The 25,898-nt window shown below is 41.2% G+C and overlaps 1 protein-coding gene across 1 annotated transcript in view; it reads left to right on the top strand.

Annotated features, from left to right (window-relative positions):
* The window catches only part of PHEX (phosphate regulating endopeptidase homolog X-linked), a gene marked incomplete at its 5' end in the record, with an annotated part of 120,443 nt that overhangs the window by 17,942 nt on the left and 76,603 nt on the right, over positions 1-25,898 (top strand). The window contains one exon of the mRNA XM_039222728.1: positions 18,227-18,304. Within this exon, the coding sequence (XP_039078659.1) occupies positions 18,227-18,304 (78 nt within the window). The remainder of the gene's footprint in view (positions 1-18,226; positions 18,305-25,898) is intronic.

The raw sequence follows: 25,898 nt of genomic DNA, 5'->3' as shown, positions 1-25,898 counted from the left end.
TTGAGCATACCCCCTCGGGATCTAATGACATTGAGAGCTGTGTGGGGTGACCTTGTGAGGAGATGGAAACTCCTGCAAACTTTCCAACCTGGAGTTACCTCAGACCCAGGCCATCAGTAGTGAGAAAGCAACTCCCCAGGTGAATGCAACAAGCAGTCAAAAAGGTATTTTCCAGTTTTATTGAGCTATAATTGACATCCATCACTGTATACATTGAAGGAGTATAGCATAATGGTTTGACTTCTGCATACTCGGAAGTGATTACCACAGTAAGTTTACTTAACATCCATTATCTCACATAGGTAAAATTAAACAAAAGAAGAAAAAGAAACAAATTTTTGCTTGTGATGAGGGCTCTTAGAATTTATTCTCTTAACAGTTTTCTTGTACATCATACAATAGTGTTAGCTACAGTCATCATGTTGTGCATTACATCCCTAGTACTTGTTTATCTTATAACTGAAAGTTTGTACCTTCCTTTTCTTTTCCCTCCACTACCTGTTTCTGGTAACTATGAATCTGATCTCTTTTTCTAGAGTTTGGATTTTTTTTTTTTTTTAGTTTTTTCAATCCCACGTATATAAGTGAGATGATAACAATATTTGTCTTTCCCTGTCTGACTTAACTTCACTTAGCGTAATACTCCAGGTCCATCCATGCTGTAGAAAATGGCAGGATTTCTTCATTTTTATGGCTGAATAATATTCCCCTGTATATATGTATACCACAACTTCTTTATCCATTCATTCACTGGTGGATGCTTAGATTGTTCCTGTGTCTTGGCTATTATAATAATGAGGCATAGGACATCCAGATGGCCAACAGACACATGAAACGATGCACATGAAACGATGCACAGCATCCCTCCTCATCAGGGAACTACAAATCAAAACCACACTGAGATACCACCTCACGCTGGTCAGAGTGGCTAAAATGAGCAAATCAAAAGATTCTAGATGCTGGCGAGGATGTGGAGAAATGGGCACCCTCCTATGCTGTTGGTGGGAATGTAAACTGGTGCAGCCCCTCTGGAAAACAATGTGGAGGTTCCTCAAGAAATTAACACTAGAACTCCTCTATGACCCAGCAGTAGCACTGCTAGGAATTTACCCAAGGGATCCAGGAGTGTGGATACATAGGGGCACATGGACCCCAGTGTTCGCAGCAGCACTCTCAACAATAGCCAAACCATGGAAAGAGCCTAGGTGTCCATCAGTGGACAAATGGATCAAGAAGATGTGGTTTATCCCATGAGAGACTCTTGAATGCTGACAAAAACTGAGGACTGATGGATGTGGGGGGGGGGGATGGGCACGGAGGAGGGCACTTTGGGGATGAGCACTGAGTGTTATGTGGAAACTAATTTGACAATAAACTATTTGTAAAAAAAAAAAAAAGATGTGGTTTATCTATACAATGGAATACTACATGGCAGTGAGAAAGAGTGAAATCTGGCCATGTGTAGCAACATGGATGGACCTTGAGGGTGTTATGCTGAATGAAATAAGTCAGGCAGAGAAGGACAGCTACCATAAGTTTGCATGTATAGGAGGATTAGGAGGAACTTAACAGAGGACCGTGGAGGACAAGAAGGGGCAAAAAATAGTTGGGGATAGGGAGGAAGGCAAACCATGAGAGACTCTTGAATGGTGAGATCAAACTGAGGGCTGATGGAGGGGGAGAGGAGAAGGGGGTGATGGGCATGGAGGAGAGCACTTGTGGGGATGAGCACTGGGTGTTATATGCAAACCAACTTGACGATAACTATTAAAAAAATAATGAGGCAGTCAAGTTTGAGAAACAGAGCCCTAAAAGAATAGTACTCCTCAGACTAGAATGTGGACAACAGTCTCGTAGGGACCTTGTTAAAATGCAGATTTTCAGTAAGTTTGGACTGGAGCGTGAGATTCTGCATTTCTGGTAAATTTCCACACGCGGCCAATGCACCGGGCTCACGGACCACACTTTGAGTACTGAAAGTATGGAGTAGGAGTTGGCAAACTTTTCATGTAAAGAACAGATAGTAAATATTTTAGGCTTTGCAGACTATGTTCAAGTCTATTCTTGTAGCATGAATGCAGCCACAGATAATGTGTGAAAAATGTATATGGCTGTGTCTGTAAATCTTTATTGATAAAAACATGCAGCAGCCAGAATTTGGCCTGTTAGCCCATGGCTTGCCGACCTGATCTAGAGCTTTTATAGTCTCAAGATTTTGACTAACACCTTGCTGCTTTCCTCTTTTGTTGGGCCAAATCTTGAGTAAGAATTAAGTAGTTTTATAATAGGTTACTCATTTGCTTTGTTGAATGATGAATAATTGATTCTGACATTTAGGCTGCTGTTTACAAACAACGCACATTGTCCCTAGGCTGTGGCTCATTGCTTTTCCTTGAGTATAGGCGGCCTTTTTGATTTCCTTCCCTAGACTACCTTTTCAGAGGTAGGTCAAAACAGAGCTAAGGTTTGTTCCAAAATGTGACCCATGGGTATCTCAGAATAAACAGGCAGGGGTGAACTGTGGTGGCAGAGCAACTGCGGTGGATTTGGGTTGCATTTCTGTCTTCTGCCACTTACTTCTGGAGCTTTTAGTCTGAAGGGATGGAGGGTGATCCTCTGGCTTTCTGAGAGGCGGAGAGCATCAGGGGACTTGGGCTCATGCAGTTCACATTGACATATGTCACACTCATAGGTCTGGCTATTCTGGCAGCAGAAAGTTACATGTTGCTGGTGATATATCCTTAAGAACAGACGATGCAGGACCAAATTGTGAGTTTCGGGGGACCCAAATTTGGAACTAAGGACTCTCTGCTCAAAAGGCCCATGTTCCCTCTCAAGGTTTTTTGGGGTAAGATTCAAATGTTCCTGATCTATGGCTTGTGAATTTTTGTATTTCTAACCCCAAAGCTAGTTAAGGTTGAGCTTTAGGAAAGTTTTAAATGTAATTGGTTCAAAATTGAAACTGGCTCTCATTTGTCTTTACGACTGTACTTAAATCCCTAAGGGAGAGATGTTACTGGTCTTCTGAAATGGGAGGACAAAGGCCAGAAGTCCTTGGGCCAGGAATGCTCATGCCAGACTCTCTTTCTCAGGGCAGTTTTTGCCAGTGAATCTCCTTTTTGAGATTGATAACCTCTCACGGGGGCCCCATTCCCTACAACCATCATTCTACTGGTGGAATCTCATTTACCTCATTACCTTGGTTGGTCTGAAGAATAGATGCTCTGATATTTCTAGACAGAAATACTTTCTTGCCTTTCCTTTTCTGTTTTGACCTCCCTTCTTGGCCAACTCTTGGTCTGCCAGTGAAAGTTTAGTTACATTGGTGTCCAGAACCAAAAGTTCAATGCTGTGATTTTTAGGGAAGAAGGTAACTCCCTTCCTCCCTCCCTCTCTCCCTTTCTCCCTTCCTCTCCCCCCACCTTTCATTTTATTTTTTGAGAGAGAAAGAGCACATGTGCACGCACACACACAAGCTGGGGCTGGGGGGGAGGGACAGAGGGAAAACTACATGTAGGCTCCATGCTCATCATGGAGCCCGATGCTCAGTTCAGTCTCATGATGGTGAAATCATGATCTGAGCCAAAATCAAGTACTAGATACTTAACCAACTGGGTGACCCACGTGTCCAGGGTTGGAAATGACTTCTTTTATAATTTTTAAATTTTTTTAAAATTTTTTAATAGTTTATTGTCAAGTTGGTTTCCATATAACACCCAGTGCTCGTCCCCACAAGTGACAATGCTCAGCATCCCTCCTCATCAGGGAAAGAGAAATCAAAACCACACTGAGATACCACCTCATGCCAGTCAGAGTGGCGAAAATGATCAAATCAGAGGACTTTAGATGCTGGCGAGGACGTGGAGAAACGGGCACCCTCCTACACTGTTGGTGGGAATGTAAACTGGTGCAGTCCCTCTGGAAAACAGTGTGGAGGTTCCTCAAAAAATGAGCAATAGAACTCCCCTATGACCCAGCAATAGCACTGCTGGGAATTTACCCAAGGGATACAGGAGTGCGGATGCATAGGGGCACGTGGACCCCAGTGTTCATAGCAGCACTCTCAACAATAGCCAACCATGGAAAGAGCCTAAGTGTCCATCAGAGGACGAATGGATCAAGAAGATGTGGTTTATCTATACAATGGAATACTACATGGCAATGAGAAAGAATGAAATCTGGCCATGTGTAGCAACATGGATGGACCTTGAGGGTGTTATGCTGAGTGAAATAAGTCAGGCAGAGGACAGCTACCACATGTTTGCACATATAAGAGGATTAGGAGGAACTTACGTGGAGGAGAAGAAGTGGCAAAAATAGTTGGGGGGAGGGAGGGAGGCAAACCATGAGAGACTCTTGAATGCTGAGGGCACTTGTGGGGACTTCTTTTCTTTTAATGTTTGTTTATTTATTGAGAGGGACAGAGAGAGGCAGGCAGAGAGAGAGGGAGAGAAAGGGTCCCAAGCAGGCTCCATGCTGCCAGCGCAGAGCCTGACACAGGGCTCAGTCTCATGACCCGTGAGATCATGACTTGAGCCAAAATCAAGAGTTGAGTGCTTAACCTACTGAGCCACCCAGGTGCCCTGGAAACTTCTTAAAAGTATGCTTTAAACTCTGTCTACATGCATCTTGTCATTCTTACAGCTGAAAAAAGTTTTTTGTCTGGGAAAGTTGAATATGGTTATAGGTACAAAAGTGGTCCATCCATACAATACACATTATTTAGTTCATTTGGATTTATAAAAATGAATAATATTTACATAATAGAGTATTAGTTTACATCCTCAAAAGATGGTGTATATTGGGAAAATATGGGCTTTTGAAGTCTAATTAAAGCTAAATGAATCTGGGCTGAGAAGCTAGTTTTGGCCCTTAAATGTCTTCAGGACCTGGGGAGAGTTAGTTACCTTTTCTGAGTCTCAGCTGCCTGAACTGTGACATGGGAATGCTCTGTACCTTCCTGGTAGAGTTGAGGTAAAATTTACATCTGATGAAGAAATGAAGCATTTAGCCTAGTACCTGGTTCATTGTTGGGACTCAGCAAAGAGCATTAGTTTGTTATTATTTAAACTGTTATTTTTATTGTTACTAATTCATTTTGGCTCTGAGATCTCCTCTTTGAAGATGACCTTTTCACAAAGTTCTTCTCTTCCCATCTGTTTCCATTCCATCTTCTACATTCTTGTAGTGTTTTCCTTTCCCCTTTCCCTTCCTCTTTCCCTTTCCCCTTTCCCATCCTCTCTCCCTCCCTCCCTCCCTCCCTCCTTTCCTTCCTTCCTTCTTTTTGCATTTTGTTCTCCGTATATGATCAACTGTGAGCACCTTGAGGACAGGAATGCAATTTATTAAAATCTGTATCTCAACTCCTATACACAACAGCATGGATGAATTTCACAGATGTACTGTTGAGTGGAAGAAGCCAGACACCAAGAATACACATTTTTTTTGGAAGTTTAAGAACAGGCAAAACTAATTTGTGGAGATAGAGGTCAGAATGATGATTATCTTGGGGGTAGAGGAATTATTGATTGGCAGGGCACTAAAATGAGACTTCTGGGTGCTTATAATTGTTTTAAATCTTATCTTGGAGCTACTAACACAGGCCTGTGTGTGCATTTAAAATGTTTTTGATTTGTACACTTAATATTTGTGTCCTTTGCGTATGTTATAGCTTAATCAAAAGTTAGGAAGATGTTTTCCAATCTGTTTAGCACTTGTTTAGCAATTACTAATCATTCCAAAGAAGGCTGAATATTGAATGGATGTCATGATGAAGAAAGTGGTCAGTCTTAATCACCATATGCCTGTGGCCAAATTTTAAGGAAATTGTAGCATGTATTTTGAAAAACATGGAGGATGTCATAATTCGATTTTGCACTGTTATTCCCAACACTGTTTGAATCTTTGCGTGGCTGTTGCAGAAAAGAAAGAAAAGAGGACTTGTAATTTGGGACCATTTATGCAGGTGTCATGGCCTGGGACAATGGAGACTGAGGGCTACAGTTGTTTCCACCTCTGTCTTTTCTTTCCTTCCCCTTGTCCTTTTATCAGTCCTACTTTGAAGTGAAATCTGCAACTCTAATAGATGCTACTGACGCTCCTGTGGCAATTCTACCAGATGGTATTTGAATCTCGGGTGTTATTTGAAAAATGAAAAGACCCGACACACGCACAAATGAATGAAGGTTGAATTAATCTTTATAATTAAATGGAATATTACCCTGCTATGACTGATTTTAGCTTTCAAACTGGATTGCATGCTAATTTTTCAGTGAACTGTAATTGTATCAACGTGGCTTTTTAGATGCTTCAAAGTACTTGAAATAGATTTGCCAAGTTACTGAGAGAAAAGTTACTAGAACTTTTAATTTAAACATCTCTGAGATCTTGGGGTTCATTTGTATTATGACTTGTCATTGTAAAGCATTTTCCGATGGTTGATCAGTTGTTTGCCTCTGTCGTACTGGGATTTAGGTGGCACTGGCCTTTGGGTAGAACTACAGGTGTCCGAGGCATAGTCGGAAATTGTTGGGAGAGAGCCTGATGCCTTCTCCATAAAGTACTCCTGTTGGTGTAAGAGTGGTGGTGACCAGTGGGATGCCTAAGCAATATTGAAGCAGGGATGAACCCTTGTCTTATGGATGGACAGTGCAATGGCAGGCTTCTCACACACAAGTGCATATAGAAGCCTTGGCAGGTATCACAACGTATAGCATCTAGCAATCTAGCACAAAGTTGAGCTTGCAGGAGAATCCCTTACCATACTGCTTCTTAACCCTGCATGACATTGTACCCATGGGGAACATTTGGCAAGGTCTGGGGACAGTTTTGGTCACAACTGTGATGTGGAGAAGGGGAGAGTTACTGACATCTAGTAGCTTGAGACCAGGGATGCTGCTAAACATCTCACGGTGTGTAGGACAGACCCCCACAGATGAGAATCGTCTGGCCCAAGTGTCATTAGTGCCAATGCTGAGAAGCTCTGCCTCGAGGTAAGGTTTGTTATAATGCAGGTTCCTGGGTTGCAGCCCTGAGATGTTCTGCCTTAGTATGTCTGAGATGGGTCCATGAATTTTTGCGTTCTTAACAAGCTCTCAAGTGCTGCTGCTGCTGCCACTTTAAAAGTAGAGCTTTGAGAAGCCCTGAACTAGAGGGCTACAGTGTCAAAGGAGCAAGCCGTATGTATGAGCATTGGTCCTCCAGCATCCTTCTTTTGTAGAAAAACCATGTGACAATTCACACTGGCCTCATTTAATCATTCAGCAAGGTTATCTCATATGATCTTTGCCCCCACATTATGAGGGAGGGAGGTGAAAAGTTTTTTAGGCTAGTAGAGAATTGTTTATGTCAGAGGTAAACCTTAATGGAAAGAAAGAATGACCACAGGGGCGCGTGGGTGGCTTAGTTGGTTAAGCATCTGATTTTGGCTCAGGTCATGATTTCATGGTTCAGGGGTTCAAGCCCTGCATGGCTCTCTGCTGTCAGCACAGAGCCTGCTTCATATCCTCTGTCACCCCTCTGTCTGCCCCTACCCCCTCATGCTCCCTCTCAAAAATAAACAAATATTAAAAAAAAAGAATGACCACAATACCCACTCAATTGCAGTCTTGATCAGAGAGTGGGATATGTTTCTTTAAGTTAATCTCCACCTTGCCTTGCATTTAAAAATTTTTAATGTTTTATTTATTTCTGAGAGAGAGCGAGAGAGAGAGAGCGTGCGAGCAGGGGAGGGTCAGAGAGAGAGGGAGACACAGAATCCAAATCAGGCTGCAGGCTCTGAGCTGTCAGCAGAGAGCCGGACGCGGGGCTCAAACCCACGAACCATGAGATCATGACCTGAGCCAAAGTCGGGCGCTTAACCGACTGAGCCACCCAGGTGCCCCATTGCCTTGTATTTAAATAAGTAATTTAACAATTGAAGGAAGGAGGATTACATAGCTGATTAAATTTACCCGAGAAATGTTACATGTTAGGGACTGGATGCTGCCTGTGCATTTCTAAGCCCTTTGAATCTTGACATTTGGAAGTGATTTTTAATAATTTCCATGCAGTTTTTCTTTTCCTCCAGAAGCACATTGATTTTTCCATGGTATTAATTCTTGCTTCTGGTTAATATTTTTATGATGGTTCTGTTTTAAAATTCAAGTATTTAACTCAACAAAACATGAAGCCTTATAAGTTGAGTCAGATGTTTATATCTTGATGACACTGTTCAAAAACTTAATCTTTGTTCCTTATCTTCCCCTTGCTATCTTTACTATTAGTTTTGAAAAACCTTGGAACCTTTTACCTTGAAGAGGTACTGGCACACTACTTCTGCAAAGAGCTCAAAAGTAAATATTTTACAGGCCCTGTAGTCTCTTTTGTGGTTACTCAGCTTTGCATCTGGAGCACAAGAGTGGACATAGACATATAAACAAACAAGTGTCGCTGTTGCTGGAGAGGAAGAACTTGTCCTCTACCCTTTGAGGTCCTGTGTTTGGAGGCCCGTGAACTAAACTGACAAAAGAAAGACAGATTAGCAAAAAAAAAAAAAAAAAAGTAAATTTTATTCCCTTAAGTAGGTGGGAGCTCATAGAAAATGTAGGTCAGAGAACCCCATTGAAAATTTGGGGCTTATATACCATTTTAAGGGGAATTGATTAGGATTTCAAGTGGAAGTAAATGGTGGGAAATGACTGAGAAATATATGGGGGAAACTAATAGAAAGTAAAGTTTGTTTTAGTAAGGTCTGTTTATGCAATTTCTCATCTCTGGTTATAGGAGTCATTCCCTCTATAGAAAGCCTCCCTTGAGGGAGATTTATGACAGTGGAATTCTTCTGGAAGGGTCTGCTTTTAAGCACATAAGGGGAGTGTAGAGAAAGCCTCTTCCTGCATCTGTTGATTCTCAAATGCCTTTAGTTCAGAAGAATTCTTAGGCCACAGTGGCATATTCTGCACCCCTTAACCATGTTCCTGGAAAACCATTTACAAACACAGGTGGTGGACTGGCTTTGACCTGTGGACTGTAGTTGCTGAACTGGTGTAGAGCCCTGTGTGGGTGACAGAGAAAAATATTATTGACTTTGGCCCATATAAAAGCCTAAATAATATATAGGACTGTTCCAGCTCTTGGACTTTTGGCTCTGTCTGGATAACTGGGTTTAGCTAATTGAAGCAGCTTTTGGGTTTAGCAGCTTTTGGGTGTTTGCAAAAAGTTTGTGAACAATTGACTATATGTGATTGAAAGTCATAAAAAGACGTTGATTAAAAAAAAAAACGTTATGATCTGGTCACTCTCCTATTCAGTTTTAAAGGGAGTATATGAGACTTTCCTCTGTTTTTAAGGTAATATTGCCCCTACCTACACTCAGGGGGATATGTTGTTTAATGGATTAATCCTAGGATAGTTTGGGTTTCTTTTTTTTTTTTAACGTTTTATTTATTTCTGAGAGAGAGAGAGAGGCAGCCTGAGCAGGGGAGGGTCAGAGAGAGAGGGAGACAAAGAATCCGAAGCAGGCTCCTGGCTCTGAGCTAGCTGTCAGCACAGAGCCCGACGCGGGGCTCGAACCCACGAACCGCGAGATCGTGACCTGAGCCGAAGTCGGACACTTAACCGACTGAGCCACCCAGGCGCCCCTGGGGTTCTTAACTCTATCGCTGTTCCCTGCTCCATTTATTTACTAAGAAAACCCAAATGTTGGTTTCTTTCTTTAACTCTGTTGGGTGCAATACTCATCCAAGTGAGGGGACCATCGCAAAGGCACCAGGGAAATGTTCAGCGCCAGTTTGGCTCAACTATAGCTACCCGTGCCTGCGTAGTTTTCCTTTTTCAGCCTGGAAAAACTGTCCACCTCCAAGACACATTGAGTTGGAGTTTCAAGAAAAGAGGAGGGATGGATGGAGCTGGTTTGTGATTTGGAACGCTTCCTAGACTGTTGTCCATGTTTGGCGAGAAATGAGGATTGTCTGCTATACAGGGACATGACTCGGGCAAGGTTTAGGATGGAAGAGCTGAAATCTGAGCATTCCTGGTTTCCAGCTTTTGTAAAGTCACAACTGTGACTTGCACTTACAAAAGCCCTCTGATTTAGGGGAGGCTTAACTTATCTTCCACCCCAGCATGATGCGTGAGCGTGTGAACCACACCCAAAAGCAATTTGCAGAATTCAAGTTTTCCAAGACTCTTAATAAATCAGTGCCATCCTTACTGAGAAGATAAAATTTGATTTTTCAGATAAATGCATTGTTATTATTTGTGGGATCCAGATAGCCCCAGAGGATATTAAAGCCTGTTCCCCAGGCTAATTTTCTTCAATACCATCAGCTCTGTTTAGGATAATATCTTCAGCCAAGGCATCTACAGTAGTCCATCATTTGTTTGGTATTATGAAAACTGCCATTGTTTTGAAGGATAGTGTAATTCATGTACAGTCTCCTGAACTTTCAGATGCTTAAAGCCCAGAATTGTGATTGATGTTTAATAGTTATTACAGGACTCATCAGAGAAAATGAGGCATCAGTGTGGTTAAGCCTGACGGAAGCTTTCAAAGCCATTGCAAGGCTTGAAAAAGTCGTGCTCTAAATTGTTTGTAAAAGGGCAATTGATCATCAGTTTCCTTTTTTTCTTAAGTTGGTTAAATTAATAAAAAAGAAAAAAAATGTGCTAAGAGACTTAACTAGGAAGCAGAAACACAAAGCTGTTTAATTAAGTGATTAAAGTGATCCCTTTGATGTAATACATGCAAGACGTCGGAGAATTTACCTGACTCTCCTAAACAGCCAAGTCGGTGGGGATTAAAACAAAAGAGCTTTTCATCTCGCTTTCTGCCAATCAGCTTAATACTAAATGGCTTTGAAAAATCAGGAGTAAAGCAATTCTCCTGACCAGTCTTTAAATCAGCTTGGTCATCTGTGTCAAAATTAGACACTGCTTCATCGTCACAGCCAAGTAAAGCTGAATTATGTTTTCTTCTGTTCTTCCCACCAGCGCTGTCACATTGTAGCGTACCTTGTGGAAAATTCTGGGAAAGAGGGGTGACTTGAGTGTTTAAATCGCATTGTGTTTTAAATTTCCGATGTTCCTTGTTTTTCTGAGGTCATCTGTGGTAGTTATTCTCTGTCTCTCAATGAAATAATCCTCACTTTATGAACTCTCTGTTGTCTCCACGGGATTAATTGTAACTTTTTAGAACTCTAGCCCTTAGACTTTAGGGCAAGAAATAAACTCCTAAGCAATTAAGATTTGTTGTATGTACATGTTAGTGATAGCAAAGAGCAAAACAAAATAAAAAGTAGCTAAAAATGCCTGCAGATGCACATACACATGGACTTCCCTGCACTGCTCAGTGTAAATCAGTTGGGCTGGCATTGTTGAGCACTTACTGTGTACTAGGCCCTGTGCCACCAGTGGAGGCAACTCAATGAACAATCCACTTGCACTGAAGTGTCTATGTCACCCCAGCAAACTATGGCTCTTGGGCTGTGTTTGGCATGCTGCTTATTTTTGTATGGCCCACAAGCTAAGAATGAATTTAACATTTTCAGATGGTTTAAAGAAATCAAAATAAGAATATATCATGATGCATAAAAGTTATATGAGATTCAAGTTTTAGTAGAACACAGACACAGCCGTTCATTTATGTGTCATCTACAGCTGCTTTCCTGGGTACAACAGCAGAGTGGAGTAGCAGTAAAGACCATATGGCTGGCAAAACTGAGAGTATTTACTATTTGGTCATTTACAGGTGAAGTTTGCTTACCCTTGATCTAGGTGATTGAACTTTTCCTTTCCCAGTGCCTTTATTATCCAAATACTTATCAACTCTCTGTTTTACTGTATTTGTATTAGAAGTAAATTTATCCACATTTTACAGATGAGAAACTGAGAGGTTCAGAAAATTAAGACAGTGCTGTTACTTTGTAGTGGCAGTAATGGCAAGTTGTCGTAGAATGTTTTTCCTCAGTTTCATTATGCAAATACGGTGAGACCATGGATCATTTATATATTTGTAAGTTTCTTTAACCAAGGAAACTCCTGAGCTTAGCGTACTTTCTCAACAAGTTATTTGTTGCTTGTGTAACAGCTTATATTAAGACAGTTTTGGTTGTCCTTAGGAGTCAATTCCAATGGATTATAAACATTGCTCCATTTTCCAGAAAGTTCCCTTGGTTCTCACACAGTCTCTTTTTCCCCCACTTTTTTCCTTCTATGGTAAGATCAGTTAATATGGAAATGTGCCTTGGTATTAGCAGCCTTAAATGTCATGTGGTAGACTGTAACCTTTCATATTTTCTGAAACTATTGTTGACATTGGTCAGAGTGGTTTATCAACCAAATTACTCATTATACAAATCAATATTTATTGTGCATTGATCACTTGCTACGTGCTTGCCATTGTGCTGTGTGTGGGGAACACAATGGTGATTACAATGGAATAGGCCATTGGCTTAATTTGAGTAGTAGCAGAAAGAAGGTTCCCTTAGCTCTAAAAACCTCCTTTAAAATTGGATTTATCCCTTTGGTTAATGAAGTACTCTTTTAAATACAGATCTTTCTTCAGGGTTAATACATTAGATTGCTATTAGTCACTCACATTTTATTACAAATTAGTTTGAGGCCTCAGTGACAGCTAATGGATTAGCTGCCTTGAGGGAATGACACTTTTGATGAATGAAGAGTGAAGGGGGAGATGACTTTGGAGCCAGTGCATTGCCAAGAAGAGGCCAGTTTGGGTATGGTCAGGGAGCAAATGGTATGAACACCCCCAGGGCCTGCTAGATGTTGGGAGGAATGAATACAGGAGACAGAAAGGAGAGGGAGGCAGAAACCAATATGCAAATACTAAAGGCAACCTTTTTCTTTGATCTTTTCTAGAATTAGCTTTCTTAGTGTTGCTTGTGCCCATTTTCGAAGGTTTGTGAACAGTGGCCCTCAAAAGAGTCCTCAGAGTTTTTTGGAGGTGTGAATAGCTTGGGTTCTGAACCTTGGCTCATGAATAGAGTTTGGCTTTGTTTGGGAAACCTTCTGCCATGCTCCAAGAATCTCATGGGCACATGTGTCTCCACATTGATTACCAGGTTGCTCCAACAGTTGTTATGTCTCACCACTTTGCCTGGCCCTCTGAAACTGGACCTCAGATTCAGGACAGTGCCAGTTTTCCTCAGGGGAGTTCAGGCATTTGGTTTAGAGTGTGATTGGGGCACCTGGATGGCTCAGTTGGTTGAGCGTCCAACTTCGGCTCAGGTCATGATCTCATGCCTCAAGAGTTTGAGCCCTGTGTCAGGCTTTCTGCTGTCAGTGCAGAGCCTGGAACCTGCTTTGGATTCTGTGTTTCCCTCTCTCTCTCTCTGCCCCTTCCCCACTTGTGCTTTGTCTCTCTTTCTCTCTGAAAAATAAATAAACATTAAAAAAAGAGAGTGTGATCTGGTCTGGACTCACCTGAAGGACCCTCTAAACAAGTGCACAGCAGTTACTCCAAATCCTTGGAAGAAGTCATGTTGCTACTTTCTGTTTGGAGTCTGCAGTTAGCATTTATTCATCATGGACTCGGGACCAAGGCATAAAAATTTGCTTTACAGGCTGTGTCATTCTGAATCCTTGCAGGCGACCCTCTGAAGTAGGTCCTATGTTTTTCTTAGACTGCATCTGATGAGAGTGTATTAAATGGGTTACATTCAGCTACAGCTAATGGAAAACATGGCATACCATGCCTTAAACAAATAAGGAGTTTACTTTCCTTATGTGGTAGAGGGGAGAAGTAGGCAGTTCAGGGCTGATATGATGGGCTCCAGATGCCATCAACTCTTCATTCTAACGTCTTTAGCATGCAGATTTCTTCCTCATGTTTCATGCCTTGTGATTACAAGATGGCTGCTCTACCTCCGGCATTGCATCAGCATTATAGGAAAGAAGAAGAGGGAAAGCTAAAGCAATAGTTCTCACTTCAGGGCACTTTTTCCTCTAGGGAACATTTGGAAATAACTGGAGACAATTTTGATTGTCCAGATTTGGCGTTGGGTGTTTATACTGGCATCTAGTGTGTAGAAGAAGCCAATGATGCTGTTAAACATCCTACAGTGTACAGGACACCTTCCACAGCAATAATTATCTGGCTCAAAAATGTCAGTAGGGCTGAGATCTGGAAACCCTCGACCAAAGGCAGAAAACACATACCAGCCAAATCTGTCCTTTTTAAAAATGGACTCCTGGAAGTAGAATGCGGCCATTGGCCAGAATCTCATTCCACAGCCAATTCTGCAAAGGAAGCTAGATGACACAGCTATTTTTTTGTTTGTTCCTTTGTCACCCTGAGCAGAATTGGGGTCTGATACTAAGAGAAGGAAAGGAGAATGGATATTTAGTAGACAGTAGGCAGTATTTGCTTCAGAAAAGTAAGTACTTTGCCCAGCCTCACAAAGGTAGTGAAGATCAGCCGTGGCTCGAGCCTACTCCATTGAGGAAGGACATTTGGTTGTCACGTGCAGCAATCCCTTTCCAAAAATTTATGTGAATAAGGAATGGATGGTTACAGAAAACTCTGGAGTTTCTGATCAGCCACAATCAGCCTAGGAAATATTCCTTGCTGAACATAATATGTAGTCTGTTATCTGTTTATACCACTGTTCTCTCAGTATTTGCGGTAAGATTTGCCTTTCCTTCTTATCCATGTAACCAACCCATGGGGTAATTAATTTCATGCCTGTCTCACCATACTTTGTCCTTTAGCAAGCCATCAAGCTGTCGGTGTTCATTTATCTTATTCATGAAAACTTAAAAAGTGACATAATCACTGTTTGCCTTAAAGGGTATATCAGAGTTCATGCAGGAACATGAATACCCTTCTAAGTATATCAAGCAGGAAGATGTATAATACAGGGAATTGGAAGTTTCTGCAACCATTGGGAAGGCTGGAGAGCAAAGGCCACAATCTCCTAGTGAACTACTGCCCTCACACAGGAGACTGCCTAGAAACTGCTGGCCCACTTCTCTGTCTGCCGTCTGCAGATGCCTCTCTGTCTGCCTATAGCTTCCAATGGAAGTGAATAGTGTCTCCTTCTGCCTTTCCATTGTACTATAAGTGCTTCTCAGTGGCAGATTCTAGTGTGGAGCCATGCTCCATGGGATTTCTGGAGATGGACTTCTGAAGCTTCTCAGCGAAGAATGTCGAATGGGGTGGGGTAGGATGATGTGGAACTGATGACAGACCATCTGACAGAGGGACTGTTTGAACTTGAATGGAGGCATACATAAAGGGCACATTCTGGGAAGAAGAGCACTCTGTTCAGCTGTTGGCAGTGTTGGTACTATTCTTATTATCTTATTCTATCTATGTGTCCTTGGGAGATGAATTACAGATTCTTTCTATTTCTCTTCTGGCTCTCTTCAGGTCTTGGTATTGCTAAATAAAAAATAAAGGATTCAGTGACCTGCATGTACAGTGTAGAAGGTAATATATTCCGTGAAGCTCCATAGTGCAGTGGGGGTCCCAGAGCGTGAGGTTTGAAAAACAATGCATAATTCATCAGCATGCTCCAGGAAGACCAATATTCAGAAAACGATTGTAGATGACTCAGCTTATACATCTCTTCACTTTTGGGGAAACTATCTGGAGCTCTTTATTTGCTCTGTGTTACTCATGTGACTAGTGGTGAGCTCATAAAATGCAATAAGGACTTAAATGCCATGAGAGAAATAGTACAACGGTCTTGAAACAAGGGAATTTACAGGCAGAAGAGGCATTGTGTGGTGTTGGGGGAAAGTTGTAACCTCTAGTTATTTGTTCTCTAGTTCACATCAGGCTTTCAGTGTAACTCACAGGAATTTGAAGGCAGAATTTGATCTGTGGTATATTTGAGGCTGGGACAGCAAAACCCCTTATGACTGTGTCCTGTGGCACTTGTAAAATCCTTTGAGTCATGAGTTTCAGGTTTCTTCTGATATTTAATATCTGAATTATCTGAAGGAAGATAAGGAAAATGTATTATCTTATTGTATTTATTTCTTGGGTGAGGAAAATTGCAAGGGACTAAAGGAAAACAACTCATTACCAAGAGCAATGTGCAAAGGTCATTGATTTTGCTGTGCTTGAATAAAACCAGTGTGTTTGGTGTTGCCTGGTGTCTAGTGTTGGGTCTTCTGGTGGCAAAGCTGGAGATGAGGATTTGGGGGCATGGTATTTAGGATTTATTCTGCAAGTGTTCCCAAGAGAAACCACTGAGGGAATGGGGGAAGCTAGCCAGAGAAGAGCGAGAGACAGCCAAGAGTGTGATTTTAAGGGAAGTTTAGGGGAACTCTGGAGTGCAAATCGGACCTCACAGTTTGTCCCAAATTGAGGCAAAACAGCTGGGCTTTCCTACTTCTCCTACAGCCAGTCATTGGCTCAAAGCCGCTGGGGTGGGAGAGAGTGGGGATGGGATCTGAAGGTAGATGAAGTCCCAAGAAGGAACTGTTTTGAATGCGGGCCATTGGCTCCACTAGCCCTAGGGCAGGCCTTCTAAGATCTGATGTGCCTGCTACTAGAAAAGAAGAACATGAGATGCTGGAGAGGGGTGTGGAGAAGCAATAGAAGGGATCCCAGGGGGATCTGGGCAGATCCCTTACCATGTACTAACTCTTTGAGTAAGCCACTCTTTGGTTTTTATGAAATCCAGAATCTGGGAGAGGAGAGAGACAGATTTTCACATGGGATTGTAAAGTTTCTTCAGAGCAAGAGTTGGCAAACCTTTTCTATAAAGGGGAGAATAGTAAATGTTTGAGGTTTTGTGGGCTACAGAGTTTCTGTTCCATCTACTCAGCTCTGCCTCCGTAGTGCAGAAGCAGCCAGGGATTACATGTAAATGAGTGGGCATGGTTGTGTTCCAGTAAAACTATATAAAAACAGATGGAAGGGGGGGTGGGCAGGAGAGGGGACACTAGATTTGGCCTAGGGGCCATGGTTTGCCAGTCCCTGCTGTGCAAACTCCTTGTATGTGCCTAACATGATTTTTCGTTCCTTCATTCTTTTTATGCTGCAGAACACAGGGAGTAATTAGTATGTCTATCAAAAGGATGGTTATGACACATCTTAAGTTAGTCTGGACTCTCTACCTCCAGTCTTTCAGGGATCCTGGCCACTATCATTCTCAGTGTGGCATGATAATCTTGCTGAAGGGTGTCTCCTCCTGTCTTACTCCTACTAAAAATATTTAGTTCTCTCCTGTCTACTGACTTTTAAAAAATGTTTTATATATTTTTGAGAGAGAAAGAGAGAGAGAGCATGAGCAGGGGAGGGGCAGAGAGAGAGAGAGAGAGAGAGAGAGGAAGAGAGAGAATCCCAAGCGGGCTCTGGGCTATCAACCCCTGACATGGGGCTCAAACTCACTAACTGTAAGATCATGACCTGAGCCGGTCGGACAGCTCACCAACTGAGCCATCTAGGCACCCCTGTTCTCTCCTATTTCTAAAATAAAATACAGACTCTTTGCATGGCATTCAGGAATCTTTGTGAACTGGCCCAAACCGGTTTTCCTGCATTGTTTACTGCTCTCACCCTCCTAGTGCTTTCTAGTCCATCTATAGCAAGGTATACCCCCTCTCTATGCCATGTGACCTTCTATCCTGGGCTCTGTCATTGCCCCTGTTGTTTGCTCTTCTGGAATGTTCTTTGTCACACTTCTGCATTTTAAAAAAATGTTTGTTTATTTTTGAGAGAGAGACAGAGATAGACCATGAGTGGGGGAGGGGCAGAGGAAGAGGGAGACAGAATCTGAAGCAGGCCCTGAGCTTCTGAGCTGTCAGCACAGAGCCTGATGTGGGGCTTGAACTCACAAACCATGAGATCATGACCTGAGCTGAAGCTGGACGCTTAACCGACTGAGCCAGCCAAGCACCCCTCACTTCTGCATTTTGAAATCCCAACCATTCTCTAAGGATCAGTTTGGTCACCTTCATTAAACATTTTCCCCATGAGGGATTAGTCTTCGCTTTGGACTTGGATAACAATATTTTCTTTCTTTTAAAACCTTCATTTTATTTATTACTATATATGTGTTTGCTACATTTACTGTATTGCTAGTATATTGAAGGTAGGGACTAAATTTTAAAAAAGTGTTTTTTTTCCCTGCATTTCACAGTGGGTTGCATATACTGTACTAAATACTCAGTAAAGAGAGTTTGGAGATGAAAGTTGCATTCCTACATTGTGTGATTATTAATGATTTAAGTGCTGAAACTCTGACATCATTTTTCTCTTTCCTTTTTATAGGCAAGAGCTGTTTTGGCAAAAGTTGGGTATCCTGAATTTATAATGAATGACACTTATGTTAATGAAGACCTCAAAGCAGTAAGTGCTAAATATACTGTATTTTTGTTTTTTGGCAAGTTTTTCTGGCCTTGTGCCTTTCAACTAACCCAAGTCCAAGCACGTAAACCGTGTAGTGCCAGAAAGCACCAACTTTTGATTCATTCCTTGGCTAGATACGAGCCTCAATATGCCAGGCATATAAGAAGATTTAGAACAGATTCAAATTAAAGGAAATGTCAGAAAGAATGCATAGCTGAGTGGGTACCATAAAGCAAATGGACCTGAATTCAGTCTGATTTGATCATAAAGGAAAGAATTAAACAAATTGAGTATTTTACAATTAGTGGGTGTGTTCTAATGTAAAATGCATGATGTTTGTTGTTAAACATTCTTTATGTGCTTGATTCATATTAAGTGACTAGTAATAAATCTGCCTGCTGGGAGTTAACTTCATTAAACTTTATGAGTGTTTTGGCAGATTAAGTACACATACATATGACTCTATAATTTATTGTGAGTTGGACTGTATATTTGCAGTAAGTTATTGATAGAGGAATAGTAATAATTCTTTTGTATTCTAATATTTTGGGACATGTATTTTCCAGTAGATGTATTCATAACAGACCCTTCTAATCACAAGGAGTGTTACTTCCTTTCCTGTAAATAGTTCTGATAAAGAACTTTTCTTCCTCACAAAACTCTCTGTTTTTACCACTTAATAGATTTTCTTAAAAAAGTAGTTTTTTAGTTTGTTAAGTAAGTAAGGTTCTGAGGTATAGATCTTCCCTGAAATTGTGGTTTGACAAGTCACATATTCCAGAAGCAGTCCTAGCTTTGTAGATGAATATCAGACTTTTATAAGATTATTCAGAAGTGAGAAAAAGCTTTAATGATCAGGTTTCCCCATTGGGCTCCAAGGTATAGCCTTCAAAAGTATTGACCCAGTTGACCAAAGTATTGCCATGCAGGAAGATGCTTATGCTTCAGCCTGTCTTATACATTGTTTTGATGCTGAACAGTCTCAGTATTATTATGATCATTAAAAATAACTGCTGCACCGGACACATTCCTGTGCATTATATTTTAAGCTCCACGGTGATCCTATGAAGGAGATGGTGTTTTTCTCCATTTTGCAGAAAAGGACGTAGAGACTCAAAGATGTTCAGTGATTTCCTCAGTGTTCTACAGAATATCAGAGCCTGGACTGACATCTGGGTCTAGAAAGCTCTGCTTGTGATGAGAAGGGTTCTGCAAGGTCCTGGTCAGGTACCTGCACCGGAGGAAGAGTAGCAGATTTGAAGAATCGGTGGGAGACGCTTCCCAGAGCCGGTGGGGAAGGGGGAAGAAAAGAGTGGGAGGTCATATTGCCAAGGCATTAAAAGCACAAGCCTTGGAGTGATTCTGCCTTTTCCATTTATTAGTCGTTTGATCTTGTGCAGCTTCAGGTAGCTTCCCTTTGGTGATTGGCTGTGGGTTTGCAAGCTCCTCAGAAGTTTCCTGGGGGCAATCTGAAACCAGCCCCCATGCTCAGTGGGCGGGAACTGAAGGAAGAGGCAGGCCACACCAGGTTGGCAGGTGGTAGTTTAATAAGCCAAGGGGACTTACATACTAGGGCAGCAAGATGAGTATATCCCTGCATCTGCCCACCAAATCTTAAGTTTATATAGAGGCCATAACTAGGTTCAGTCACATATACTGTGTGGGTGTTCTCAACACCTCATCACTATATCAAGGCTGTGTCCTTGGAGCCAGCTCTGTGAGCAGGAAAGGCAAGCAGAACTCACATTCCAAGGACAAGTATATAAATGTAAAAGCGCCTGTCATAATGTTCTGCTGCATAAGTAGGTTCCCTATGAGGGGTAGATCAGAATGAGAACTATCTTAACTTGTGGATCAGAATGATAACTCTCACTGCTGAGAAGAGCATCCCCAGGGCACAAAATGCCTTAGAGAGCCTGAGTGGGACTGGCAACTATTCCAAGTCAAAGATGTAGATGAAACACTGTGAGAGGCATTTTGGTGTGTGGGTATATACGTGGGTCCTGGAATCAAAGTGCCTGGAGTTAAATCCCTGGTCTGCCATTTACTACCTGTGTGACCTAGGGTATCTCATGCAACCTCTCTGTGCCTCAGATTCCTCATACTGAAGTGGAGATGACAATAATAATCCCTCCCTTATAGGGCTGCTGTGAAGAAGATCAGATAAGTTAACATACTTAGAATATTTATAATCAACGCTGGCACAACATAAGGTGTTCAATTAGGACATCTTTAATATATAGTTATGATAGGTTATTTTGGTGTGGAAAAGTCATTATGAATTGACTCGTGCAGTATCCAGGTGCCTCAAATTGATTTAAAAGGCTATACAGATGGAACAGTCTCAGGCTTTAATCAAATAAGATAGCATCGAGGGCTCACTGACCATATTTAGTTGATCAGCTTTTGTTGGCAGTCTGCTGTTGTCTAAGGTGAGTGCCCAAAATGTAAGTACCCACCGAATGCATTGAGTGCTTACACTGAATCCAGATGCCAGACAGGGTGCAGTGTTAGGTATGCTTCCTTGTTTCTCCAGGGTCTGAACTGAAGCCATTAGACACCAAGATTTGTAAGATCTTTTGTCAAGAAACGGCTTTCATCTGATTCATTGCCATAGTAGACACGATTGAACCCAAGAATTTCTAATAGTTTAAAAAACAGTTGATGAAAAAACATCCAAATACTGAAATAAAAATACATTTGTGTTCAGAAATAGATAGAAGAAATGAATAAAACCCAACCTGAAAATAGGTAAAGGATGCTTGATGTGATAGACAGTAATAGTGTCACCGAGGTTAATAGCAATGGGACTAAAGTATTGCTGTTATACAATGAGGCTGTGTTTTCAGTTTTGAGAAACATGTAGATAAGGACTACTCTAGGGCCTGTGAGAAATTTCTGGTAATACAAGCTCTGAGTGTTGAGAGGCTATTGGAAATGAAAAAGCTTACTTCATTTGACGCAAGCGAAGATATGATTCGTCAGGCAGAATGGCTAAAGGAAAGAGGATAGAGATTAGGTAACGAATCAGATGAAGGTCAAGGAGAAAGGTTGAAGACTGAGTTGGGCTCATGTGGAGATAAGAGCAAATGGAAAAGAACTCAGAGGCAAATGTAAAGAATTGGAGAAAAAAAAATTTTCCCTCTCTGAGGCTGACAAGGTAAACTGAGATACCCAGCAAAGTATTTTTGAACAACAATCTTACTTTTGTCTTTGAAAAGAGCAGGGGATGCTCTTTGTGTGAACCCCCAGTAGTATGCGGGACACACTACTGATTAGCTTAAAAATGTAGGCGTAGGTCCATTTTCAAATTGGCCTTACAAAATGTTCCTTCCTTGATGCTTGATGAAAACAGACCCAAGAGCGAGTTGACACCAGTTGTGGAAGGGTTGGTGTGTTAGCTGGGAAAGCCAGAACCACACTAGGTATTTCAAAGCGGGGGGAATTAATAGGAAGAGGGGCTGAAGATAACTCCAGCAGCATCATCAGAAGAAAGAGGAGAGAGAATGAAAGAGAGCAAACACAGCAGCTTTTCCCCTTCTGCCACCTGCTGAGTTCGCCTAGTGCCTCCTATTGGCAGAAAACCAACTGGCACTTGGGCCTGGGAAATATAGTTTTCAGATTCCCACACCCAGCATTATAGAACATAATAAAAGAGTGGGCATGTAGCTGAGACACCGTAGGTAAATAGCTGCCCCCACTAGGCATTTCATTCATTTTTGTGAAAGCCAATGGAGAATTGGAGTAAGGGCTCAAGTCAGAGTCCCAGCTGGCCTCTATTTACTTAGGAGATTTGGATCTGGATAATTTTTCAGAGAAGATCAGTGTTTCTGGTGAGTGATAAACACATACAAACATAAAAATATAAATACACATATAGAGATATACAGATGTGTGAACCCACATAATATTCTCTGGGGTGGGTCTTGTTCTGCTCTAGCCAGTGGAGCTTCTGTGTGTGTGTGAGAATGACAGAGAGTGCTACTGCCACTATGCAAGAGTAAGGTGATATTTAGGGGACATGCTTCAGAAAAACAGGTTGTAAATACTTGTATACACTAGGTAAAGAAAGAAAACATTGTCCTGAATTCTCCCAAGTTATCTCTGGCTACCATGGTCCTGAAGAGCCAAGAATTGGCACTGGAGAGGAGTGCCCTGGTACCTGCTAACCTTTCAACCAGCTTTCCTTAACTCCTACAAACTGGCCTCTATCTTTAGTATTCCCCTGGCAAGATCAGACCATGACCTCCCCTTTCTCCCAGTGGTGGCTACAAGGTATCTGGTTCCATGTGGTTCCTGGCTGGTGTGCTAGCTGGCATTCCTGAGAGTCACCCATATGTGGCTGCTTTTGGAAACTGCCTCATCTGCAGTATACCATATATGTAAGTTGTTCAACATTTTGAACATTGTCTCTCTGTATGTATATATATATGGATGGATGGATATGCACATAATACTTATGGACAAAGCCATCTAAATGGAGCAGTCTTGCATATTACTTTGCCATAAATAAGGGAAAATAGAAGTATGAAATCTGAATTCCATTGTTTGTTTAATAAAAAAAATTTAATAGTTTATTGTCAAGTTGGTTTCCATATAACACCCAGTGCTCATCCCAACAAGTGCCCTCCTCCATGCCCATCACCCCCCTTCCCCTCTCCCCCACCCCCATCAGTCTTCAGTTTGTTCTCAGCATTCAAGAGTCTCTCATGGTTTGCCTCCCTCCCTCTCTCCAACTATTTTTCCCCTTCTTCTCTCCCACGGTCCTCCACTAAGCTCCTCCTGATCTACCTATACGTGCCAACATATGGTATCTGTCCTTCTCTGACTGACTTATTTCACTCAGCGTAACATATTGCTACACATGGCCAGATTTCATTCTTTCTCATTACCATGTAGTATTCCATGGTATAGATAAACCACATCTTCTTGATCCATTCATCTGTTGATGGACACTTAGACTCTTTCCATGGTTTGGCTGTTGTTGAGAGTGCTTCTGTGAACACTGGGGTCCATGTGCCCCTATGCATCCGCACTCCTGGATCCCTTGGGTAAATTCCTAGCAGTACTATTGCTGGGTCCCAGGGGAGTTCTGTTGTTAATTTTTTGACATTAAGGTTTTAGAAAATTCTGTAGGTGCCTAACATAAAACCTTTCTTACAGATATTCAGATATATCTCTGAATATCTTTACATGGATTCAGCTTAACACTGTTTTAAGTGCACATCCTATTGGCTTGTGTAGTGTCTTATCAACATGTACTTACCCTAAGGGAAGCTGATCACAATGCCTTGTTCTGCCCCTCCTACGTGTTCCTCACCCTTGAGGTGTGGTAATAGCTTTATCCCTTTATACCTTAAATGTGCAATATTTGATGCTTGGTATCCAGGATAGGCTTTCCAAGAAGAAAAATTCAGATTCCCCTGAATTTTCATATCTGGACAACTGTTTGTAGGAAGTGACATGAGAGCCCCAAATACTTTCCCAAAGATCACCCAGTTGAAAAGTCAGGAGATGTAATTGATTGAAAATCATTATCAACTTGACCTACCTTTTCACCAGTAACAGATAGGACAAGAGGCTTTTGAGCCAATTAGTGTCCTTTGTAGAGTTTAAACATTATTTTTGAAGATCACAGGTGGTTTTACAATGGTTATGTGCATTTGTTGTTCTTGCTATCTTTGCAAGTGAAAATTTCCTAGTGGTTGCTGGGTTGCATAGTTTTTTCCCTTTTCATTCAAGGGCCTGTTGAAATATTTGAAATTATCAAAGTATTATCACATGGTGGAAAATTTGGGAAATAGAGAAAAGGAATGAAAAAGCACCCATAATATTGGTACTGGCACATAATAATGCTTACTTCTGTTTCAGTGTGTTATTTTCTTCCTAGTTTTGTATTGCTGAAATTGATGCTTACATATAATTTTGTATACCAACCTTTACCATGACTTACTTTCTTGTCCTGGTCTTCCAGAGCCTTAGCTAGCATTATTTTAAAAGCTGTGTGATAAATAAACTGCCATAATGTATTTACTCACTGCTTCTCCTCCCACTCTTAATTCTTACAGTCCCCTCCTCCTTCCCTGTACTGTTTCTGTTGAATCCCCGGCGTTCTTATTGAGACCAGTGAAAGTAGCATTGATTTGAAGTGGCCTTGCCAAGTTCTATCATCTCCAGCTCTTTTTCCATCCATCATTTGGGAATAACAGGCTAGCCCTTCCCTCCCCCCAAACACTTAACTCGTGTGACAGGAAAAAGCAAAATTTTGTCCCCTGTTACCTGTGGTTTCCATTAAATAAATGGACTAGGGTGATTAAAGTAGGCTAAGAAATCGCAAAAGCCTGTTTAATGATTAATACAATTTTAAAATTGCCTTGTAAATATAGATAAATTGTTGACAAATTGTAGTTACTTGCCTCTGAGTTTTGCTCTCCATGATCATTTTTATGGCAATGGTAGGACCTTATTTATTGAAAAGTATTTTTAGACTTTGGACTCTTCTTTTTTAGGAAAATTTTGGATGGTTTTCCATTTACTGCCTAGAGAACAACCTGGATATCAAGGGTTTTTTTTTGTTTTATTTTTTTTGAATGGAACAGTATCCATTTTTTTAAATGGAAAGCATCGCAATTAGCAAGCTCTTCTAAAAGTAACAACCAATCCTATTGATATTACTGAAAAGTTCCTATTTTTGAATGAAATTCATTTGAGAGAATTTCCTAGAAAGTGTGAAGAGCACAAGAACATATCTGAAATTTTCATCAGTTACAATCATACTCTGAAAGTTCTGGCAGAGCTATCTTGGGAATAAAAGCTAAAAAAAAGGCTAAGGGTAGAACAGCAGATACATCTTTTAACTATATGACCCAGGAATGCATTAGGATTGTTAGTTAAGAGGTTGTTTCCTAAAACAAGGAGCTTATTACTCTGTGTCTTCTGAGGCTTTGGGTATACATTTCTTCTATTTTTAAATACAGTCAATTGTGAGATTTTATTTGGAAGCATCTGAAACATTGGGAAGGTATGTAAAATCAAATTTTGAACACCTCTAGCTTTAATAAATATTAAACATTGCTACATTAGCTTTGTAGTGCACACATACATTTGAAATAAATAAAATAGATACAGTGGAGATTCTTTTTATAATCCGCCTTGACCTAATGTCCTTTCTTCTTACCTGCCTCTTCTCTAGATATAAACTCTGTCTGAATTCAGTATTTATCATTCCCATACATTTCTTTATGCTTTTGCTACATAGATACACATCCATAAACAACAGATAGTCTTGGTTTACATGTTTTAAAACTTTAAATTAGCTCATTACATGCAACTTGCCTTATTCACTCAGCATCGCTTTTGAGATTATCTCATGTTCATGCATACGTGCCACTCTTTTAAAGTGCCATGCTGTTTTCCATTATGTGACTGTACCACAATTTATTTAGCAGCCACTTTGCTAAGAGGCTCGAAGGAGGGACAGCTTAAAGTCGTATCTTTATAACTGGTTGGTCAAGTAGAACAGCAAACATGCCAGGAATTGATACTTTGATTCCTAACTTTCTCCCTGTGCCTTCCTTTGTTTTGCTCCTTCGTT

The sequence above is a fragment of the Hyaena hyaena genome, unplaced genomic scaffold, assembly GCF_003009895.1.
Source record: "Hyaena hyaena isolate Hyena2069 unplaced genomic scaffold, ASM300989v1 scaffold_1182, whole genome shotgun sequence".
Lineage (NCBI taxonomy): Eukaryota > Metazoa > Chordata > Mammalia > Carnivora > Hyaenidae > Hyaena > Hyaena hyaena.
Note: the sequence above shows the minus strand (reverse complement) of the source record. Positions and strands in the feature narration are given on the sequence as shown.